The sequence below is a fragment of the Sinohyriopsis cumingii genome, chromosome 3 (genome assembly GCF_028554795.1).
Source record: "Sinohyriopsis cumingii isolate HCF-2022 chromosome 3, ASM2855479v2, whole genome shotgun sequence".
In the NCBI taxonomy this organism is placed as follows: domain Eukaryota; kingdom Metazoa; phylum Mollusca; class Bivalvia; order Unionida; family Unionidae; genus Sinohyriopsis; species Sinohyriopsis cumingii.
The window spans coordinates 142,712,665-142,722,257 of record NC_142963.1 but is presented as its reverse complement, the minus strand read 5'-3'; the positions used below and the strand labels follow the sequence as shown (position 1 = coordinate 142,722,257).

The 9,593-nt window shown below is 34.7% G+C and overlaps 1 protein-coding gene across 1 annotated transcript; it reads right to left on the bottom strand.

Annotated features, from left to right (window-relative positions):
- Positions 1-1,373: 1,373 nt before the first annotated feature.
- Positions 1,374-8,807, bottom strand: LOC149803986 (uncharacterized). The gene is made up of 3 exons (XM_089953847.1): positions 8,751-8,807; positions 7,842-7,917; positions 1,374-2,243 (listed from the first exon to the last, which is right to left on the bottom strand). The coding sequence occupies exons 2-3, from the start codon at positions 7,903-7,905 to the stop codon at positions 1,855-1,857; spliced, it is 453 nt and encodes a 150-aa protein (XP_089809973.1). The 5' UTR covers positions 7,906-7,917; positions 8,751-8,807; the 3' UTR covers positions 1,374-1,854.
- Between the last annotated feature and the right edge of the window lie 786 nt (positions 8,808-9,593).

Below are 9,593 nucleotides of genomic sequence, written 5' to 3'. Positions count from 1 at the left end.
CTGTTATATTTAAATCATGTTGTAGTATAAATCAATTTTGAAATAATGTTCAACATCCTTCCGAAATAGAGAATGGGTCGTCGCTACATAAATCTGCGTGAAATGACGTTATTTTGTATTCAAATATTGTGTGTTATAAAATGGATTGATTAGCCACACAAATTTATTTTGTTTAGCTCTCCCTGTTACAATGGCTATTTTAGCATCGTTACACACTCCACTACAACTCAAAATATTAAAATAATTTGCTAAAATAATGTTATGGCTTCAGGTACGTTTAGACAGGGGGAGAAGACTATAAAGGAATCTACAAGTTACAATGAAAGCAATACAAGTTTAGTAGAGTTGTGTTCTGGTGATTATTAACCAGTGTGACGACTCCATCATCAGTGTATCGGGTTTGGGAACTATATTTCCATTGTTATCAATGGATATAACGAGGACGATATTCCCGGGATGAAAGTAAATAATAGTCAAAGTGGTCACTATGGTATACAACGGAAGGGGTGGTTAAAAGGAAATCCCTGCGCTAGTGAAAGTCAAAGTATTTCAGTTATTTAAGATTCCGTCCTTAATACATGCAATAATTTTCACTATATTCAAACACTTGGCACTTCTTATGGAATTTCAGTAAGGCATTAAGATCAGATTTATATCTACCTAATAAACGGTAGATAAATTTAATCAAAGCGATAAAATCCAGCAAAACAATTTTTTAAAATCAAAATTATCATTTATAGTATACGTCACGGTATATTATTCTGGAGCAAACGTTACAAATAACTCTTGGAACCAATGCCACCTTCATATCTACTTTCATCAGCACTATGTTTATGGGTAGATCGAAATATAAGGCAGTCCAGAAAAAAGGAAGGAAGTAATGTTCTGCATTCTAGATGTTTAAATAGTCTGTAAAGACTTAAATTCTGTTTAAAACGCATATAGTGTTGCCAGATTGATGCAATATTAGCACATACATCATTTCACTGTCTGGTTTAATGCACATATTTAATTTGGGATATTTTCTTGCCTATTCTTATTTTCTTATTACTAATCAGTATTTAGATTGCCACTTATAATATAATTAGTTTAGTTTTCTATTTTACATGATCGTCTTATAACTACAAGGAATACACACTTAAACGGTAGAAGTAACAGCGGAATTAGCATGACAGTCGGTAAGTAAATGAGCGTGAGAAATGAATGAAAATAAACACACGAATAAATCAACTATTAACAAATGTATCAGAAGTTCGATAAATAGGAGAATTGCTAAATGTTTTAATATACAAACTAATTAGAATAAACAAAAGGATAATAAGGCATCAAAAAAAACAGCATGGCCGAGTAAGTTTCTTGCCCATCTGCTCCCCCCCACGCACTGGTCACCTTCATTATCCTCTTGTTATATGATTAGGAAATCACATTTCGAAATGTCAGCGCTATACATTTTGTGAAACCAGGAATTGAAACTGAAGATGTAACTTACCAATTTGAATGGATTTTACAAAACATTGTTATTTAGTTACTAGTCATAATAAGCTGAATAATAAAACATTAATGTTCATACCCGACAAGTCAGAAATCTTATAAACTGACTATAAAATGCATACTTATTGGTTGTGTCGAACTAATTTATTTTCTTGCAATGCCATCTTGTAAACATTGACACTGGCAGAGCAACAAAGTTCACATAAAATAGGACAGATCATCGTAAGCATCACCCTGTGCACAATGTATTTGTTTGAATGGAGTAATGCGGTACATGCTGCATCTTGGGATTCTATGCCATGAAATTGTGTTTATAACAACAAGGTGATTTCCTAATTTGCCCTATTGATCATGTGAGTAATTTTATACTCGGTGGAAAATAGCATGGCCGAGAAAGTTTGTTGCCCATCGGCTTCCCCACACCTTGTATCGGGTCGTGATCCAGTGGGTGTAAATGACACCTTCAGAACTATAGTATATGCCAGTGTAACTTGTAGTGGAATCCGAACTACCGATGTTGCAGACATTATTCCAAGGAACCAAAAAAGCAACTATTCTGTCTTTCCCATCTTCGCCGGTCACAATATATTTGCCTGAGAATTCATAAAGGTCCTCTCCGTAGCTAACGGGAATTCTGTATACACCATTTAGTGATCCGTTCCCACAGGAAACGTCCATTAAAGAGCCCAGATCATCCTTCCAAGTTCCGTTTATGCCACAGGGTTCACACAAGCTTCCGCATTGGTTGAGATCTATAATAATAATAATAATAATAATAATAAATCCCGTTCTGTTCTCAGAGGATGGATGTGTATACAAATCAGTTTAAAACCCATTACATATCAAAACCTAATAAAAGAAATCTGTAGTAACTATGTTTAAATTTAGACTCAAAACTGTAGACATTACACGCGCAGATGAAAGTGGGTTGCATGTTGATTGGTTGTGATTATTTATGGTTGGTTCTTTCTACAAATAATGTATACAATTCCTCCTACACAGTAAATGCATATATAACGCACGGTTAGAAAGCACATACACAAGAGCAGTTGCTACTCTTAACCCAGTCCGCTGACACCCATTGACTAGCCCACCTCTGCCATACTAACACTGCAAATAACTATCTTCCCAACCCAGTCTTCTTACACCCATTGACTGGCCTACCTCTGACATACTAACACTGCAAATAACTATCTTCCCAACCCAGTCTTCTTACACCCATTGACTGGCCTACCTCTGACATACTAACACTGCAAATAACTATCTTCCCATTAGCATTGGATCAATCAAGGTCGTGTAGGTCGGGGAAACAATAAATATGACAAAAAAGTTGAAATCCCTGGACAGGATTTGCTCCAGGTTTGCACTGTTTTTTGTGTCAGTGTTTATATATTGTGTATGTGTGGTTACTATATTTAGATGACTTTAGATTGCAAGGATCATTTGTAAACACGTTCTTACGTAGCAAAGTTTTGCAATGATCAGTTGTAAACACGTTCTTACGTAGAAAAGTTTTGCAAGGATCATTTGTAAACACGTTCTTACGTAGCAAAGTTTTGCAAGGATCATTTGTAAACACGTTCTTACGTAGCAAAGTTTTGCAAGGATGATATGTAAACACGTTCTTACGTAGCAAAGTTTTGCAAGGATCATTTGTAAACACGTTCTTACGTAGCAACGTTTTTCCCAAACCACAGATTATTTTTGTAAGATAAGGACATTATAAACAAGTTGTTTACTTGAATTGTAATTCTAAATATAGCCTTGATAATGAACCTGTTTAAAGTTTGGGGTAATTTTTTTCCATTGGTGACTGAGTACTGCGGTATAATACAAGTGGAGCGACAAACTGTCGTAGTTGTTGTTTTTCTTTTTTCATTCGGTAGAAGTATTTAATGTTGTGTTTAGATTTCATTTCAGAGGAATCATTGATTTAAATTAGTTTATTGAATTTACAAAGTGCTCATATGATTGTTTTGGACTAACATTACTTTGTGATTTTTGTGAATACGTTTAGAAATATTCCGAACAAAGCCATTGTCATATATACCATGTAAATATTCATCAACACACCCGCAGAACTGTATGCTATTCAGTGCTACATTCAGGATTCATGCTTTTTATTCGTATAAACTCGTATTGGTCTGGTACAACTGCATGGAACATAGACCCTGATCTGCCTTCACATGATGCAGAGACAGAACAGGGTTTATTTTGTTTGTTTAAATAATTAATCCTTGAAACTTACAAACATCCAAATCTGCTGACGCATTATATTAAGGAAGATCTGAGTCAAATATATCTGTAAAACATAAGAGGGTGTATGCGGTAGTTTCGTGTGCAAGTGTTTCAGTGGACTATAAAACATATAACCATTCTAAGAAAGAATTAAAAAATTAATGAAAAATTATGAGCAACTCTTGGCCAAGGAAGACAATAAAATGTACATGTATTCTGCATATTCTATTTCAAAAAGATACTTTTTCTAATATTAACAGAACTTGTATTTATTTATTTCGTTACTGAATTATTTCTTTATTGACCCTTGGTGTTTTCATTTGTAAAAGGATGCTTTGAATTTATTCATTCAACACTAGCATATTTTTGCGCACTGATAAATTTATATGCTTATTTTGATATTTTTAATCAATGATATTTTAATATAACATTGATATATTAGTATTAAATCATTGAGAGTTTTACTGTGTATCGTATTAATGCTTACCACCTTTGACAGTTATGTAATTTAGAATAAGACATTTAAAATTTGAGAAATTACTTTTCGCCATGGTGGAACTCATCTACACAAGAGAGAATATGTTCATGAAATAAAACTTGTCCACCTAGTTAATTATGAATTGTGTATCAGATCGAACAAATTATGCATAATCACAAAGAACATACATACACTTCAATATGTGGCGAATATCGATAGGCGGATAAAACAGACACTAACAATTCCATATCGTGACACATTTATTTACACACCAAGAAGAAAGAAAACAACAAATTTATTGCGATCATGATGTGCCAGCCTACCGACATAAGTACACTAGTCTCACAAACTATAAGATGTGCTATCTATCTATCTGTCTATCTAAATAACAACGTAACAACTCAAAATAAATGTGACAGATAAGACAAAATTTGAAAAAGTGAATTAATGAACGAACATTTAAAAGTTATTGCATTGAAGTACAATGTATATGATAGGAAAAATGTATGAAATTATTGTGCAATGTATATTATGTTTATGTACTGGACGCCCTCCTCATGTAACTCAGTGAGCCACACATACATCATGTTTATGTACTTGACGCCCTAATCATGCAACTCAGTGAGCCACACATACATAATCTTCACGTAATTGATGCCCTCCTCATGTAACTCGGTGAGCCACACATACATCATGTTTATGTACTTGACGCCCTCCTCATGTAACTCAGTGAGCCACACATACATAATGTTTATGTACTTGACGCCCTAATCATGCAACTCAGTGAGCCACACATACATAATCTTCACGTAATTGATGCCCTCCTCATGTAACTCGGTGAGCCACACATACATCATGTTTATGTACTTGACGCACTCCTCATGTAACTCAGTGATTCACACAGATATAATATTTATGTTCTTGACGCCCTAATCATGCAACTCAGTGAGACACACATACATCATGTTTATGTACATGACGCCCTCCTCATGTAACTCAGTGAGCCACACATACATAATGTTTATGTACTTGACGCCCTAATCATGCAACTCAGTGAGCCACACATACATAATCTTCACGTAATTGATGCCCTCCTCATGTAACTCGGTGAGCCACACATACATAATATTTATGTACTTGACGCCCTCCTCATGTAACTCAGTGAGCCACACATACATAATGTTTATGTACTTGACGCCCTAATCATGCAACTCAGTGAGCCACACATACATAATCTTCACGTAATTGATGCCCTCCTCATGTAACTCGGTGAGCCACACATACATAATATTTATGTACTTGACGCCCTCCTCATGTAACTCAGTGAGCCACACATACATAATGTTTATGTACTTGACGCCCTAATCATGCAACTCAGTGAGCCACACATACATAATCTTCACGTAATTGATGCCCTCCTCATGTAACTCGGTGAGCCACACATACATAATATTTATGTACTTGACGCCCTCCTCATGTAACTCAGTGAGCCACACATACATAATGTTTATGTACTTGACGCCCTAATCATGCAACTCAGTGAGCCACACATACATAATCTTCACGTAATTGATGCCCTCCTCATGTAACTCGGTGAGCCACACATACATAATGTTTATGTACTTGACGCCCTCCTCATGTAACTCGGTGAGCCACACATACATCATGTTTATGTACTTGACGCCCTCCTCATGTAACTCAGTGAGCCACACGTACATAATGTTTATTTTCTTGACGCCCTAATCATGCAACTCAGTGAGCCACACATACATAATCTTCACGTAATTGATGCCCTCCTCATGTAACTCGGTGAGCCACACATACATAATGTTTATGTACTTGACGCCCTCCTCATGTAACTCAGTGAGCCACACATACATAATGTTTATGTACTTGACGCCCTAATCATGCAACTCAGTGAGCCACACATACATAATCTTCACGTAATTGATGCCCTCCTCATGTGACTCGGTGAGCCACACATACATAATATTTATGTACTTGACGCCCTCCTCATGTAACTCGGTGAGCCACACATACATCATGTTTATGTACTTGACGCCCTCCTCATGTAACTCAGTGAGCCACACATACATAATGTTTATGTACTTGACGCCCTAATCATGCAACTCAGTGAGCCACACATACATAATCTTCACGTAATTGATGCCCTCCTCATGTAACTCGGTGAGCCACACATACATAATGTTTATGTACTTGATGCTGTCCTCATGTAACTCAGTGAGCCACAGATACATAATGTTTATGTACTTGACACCCTCCTCATGTAACTCAGTGAGCCACACAGATATAATATTTATGCACTTGACGCACTCCTCATGTAACTAACTGTCATGATTACTTAGGATTTAATTATCAATTCTGCAAGTTACTATTTTATTTTTACTCTTACACTCAGAGAATGAAATTATTTTTTAAGTTTTATGAAACATGTTAGTGATACTTTTTCCATAGTTTATAGAGTCGTAGCAAGTATATATATATATATATATATATATATATATATTTTACCCTAAATAATTCTTTTTAAATTATTCCGATAGTTCCTCTTTTATCCGATATAATGAACACATTTCTTATCCAACTAAAGTACAACGGTTTAAAGCAGATAATAGCAAACCAACCCCACCCCAAACCCAACCCACCCCTGTTCAGCATTTCGTTAAACCTGCATCCCTTCCTAACAAAGACAAGTTGATGAGAAATATTGTCATATTTCCGTATGTCAACATAATTTTTTTACTAACTACAGCGACTAAGTTTTATATTTGTGGGTTCGATCCTATCTCAGTCGAGCACGGCTTGTTGTCCACTGTTGTGGACTTGTGTGCCATTCTGTGCTACATTAAGTATTAGTCTTTTGTTTTGGATGAAAGAAACGACAATAGACACGAATATGTGAACGCTTAACATAAAGTAGAAAGTTACATAGCGTATATACTCTTATTTGTCTGGTACTACTGCATGGAACATAGACTCTGGTCTGCCTTCACATGGTGCACAGACAGATCATGGTCTGTTTTGTTTGTTCTGCTAATTAGTCCTCGAAAGTTACAAACACCCAAATATGCTATATTTCAAGATAGATCTGTAACTACTATATATTTGCTACTCATAAGAGTGTGCATGCGGTAATTTCGTCTCTGAATTATTTCAATGGGATCAGACTCGTAATAAGAATAATAAACCATATAACCGTTGAAACAACAATAAGCTTCATTAACCACAACAATAATGTCAGCAGCATCATTCTGATAAATCAACCAAATATCATGACAAATTATAAGAAACTGATGGTCACGGTAGACAATAAAATGTTTATGTCATTTGCAAATTGTATTTAAGAACGATAACTTCCTTAAGATTAATACAACTTGTATTTTTATTTAGTTGTTTATTTATTTATTTATTTATTTATTTATTTATTGGGTCTTTGGCGTTTTCATTTGTAAAAGGATGATTTGAGTTTATTCAATTTTGCATTAGTATATTTTTGAAGACGATGAATTTATATGTTCTTTTTAAAATTGTTGTTGTATGATGTTTTCATATAGCATGGGTATAATCGTATGAAATCTATGAAAAGTTTACTTTTTATCGTATGAATACTTACCACCTTTGGCAGTGATGTACTTTAGGGTAAGAAATATACAAATCGAAACACCACTTTTGGTCATGGTTCAACTAATCTACAAAAGATGGAACCTATTCATGAAATACAAATTGTCTACCTAATATATTATGTATTGTATATCAGCTCAAACAAACTATGCATACTCTCAACGTTCATACAATCTGTGTCGAATAGCGATAGGCAGATAAAACATACTCTATAAACTCCATATCGGATTTGCACGTAAATAAGAAATAAATCAACAAACTGGTTGCCAACATTATATATCAACCTATCCACCATTATACACCAGATTAACAAACAAAACACTTGCTATATATCCATATATCTATCTATCTATCTATCTATCTATCTATCTATCTATCTATCTATCTATCTATCTATCAACCAAATGGAGGAAAAAAAATAAGAAAGAGTTCGAAAGTGTGAAATAATGGGTGTATATGAAAAAGATGCTACATTCAAGTTAACGTATACTATAATAAAATCGTATGAGAGTATTATCTGATGTGTATGAAGTGCTTGACGCCATCCTCGTGTAACGCATTGAGCCACACACACATAATGTTTAATCAGTGGATGCTACGTCTCCGTAAGTTAGTAATAGACATGGTTGATATTACATTAACAGTGTTCATAGAAGTCTGGAAAACCAGACTGTAAAAATAATCCATATAAACCTCATCCATATTTTATGTAGCGTGACATAGGAAATATTTTGAGGAAAGAAAACATATTGGACCTGACGCATATACAATGTAAGAGGTGGTGGCATTAGGTAGAGAAACAAACTATGAAAATTGCACAAAAAAGTATTTGGAATATTAAACTGTCAAAAAGTACCAAATGCGATAACATAACACAGAAGAATATTGTTTGATTACTTACTTTCTATGCCCTCTCTGTTCACTTCCAAAGTGTATATTTATTAATCGCTCTCTAAGCTAATACTCCTTAAGTAGAGCAGACGTCATGAACTCACTGTGATCTATTCAAATGAAAACAAAATATTGAAAGGTTGACTGTATTTACAATAGGTTGAAGACAAGTACAGGATAAACAATAAATCTATTCCCGTAAGTGCGATTTCGTTTTGTTGGTACAAACACCGAGATAGTGTATTTTTCACACCCGGTAGTCTCCATGTAAGTTATAATCACCCTGCATTTGTGTCATATACTTAGCATATTCAACAGATAGTCTGTTAATTGGGTGATAATAATCTCACTTTATACATCAGATCGTGTACACGTTTATGAATCCGAATAATTATCTAGGCAGAATACAGCTATGTATCGCATTTGGAAAAGAACTATAGCAATAAAATCAAGAAGAATTTTTTTAATATTATTATTACGTGTTAGAAATATTGCATCACGATCGTCTTGATCAACATGGATTTGTCTGTAAACACTGCGCATTAATTTGAATATGTTAATGAGAGTTGTGTGGTGACCTGTCAGCCCTAAGTACAAAAGGTCTACACATGTAAAAATAGAAATACAAAAACGATTGATACGAATAGTGTATTGGTATATTTAGTATATGAGTAGTTAATGGGGATCTTATAGGGTCTATGGGATTTATCATTACAGACCCCCTTGGGAACATATAGGGTCTATGTAAATTTAACATGGAGAAAAATCGTGGGAACATATAGGGTCTATGGGAATTAACATGGCCAAAAACCCTGGGACAATATAGGGTCTATGTAAATTTAACATGGAGAAA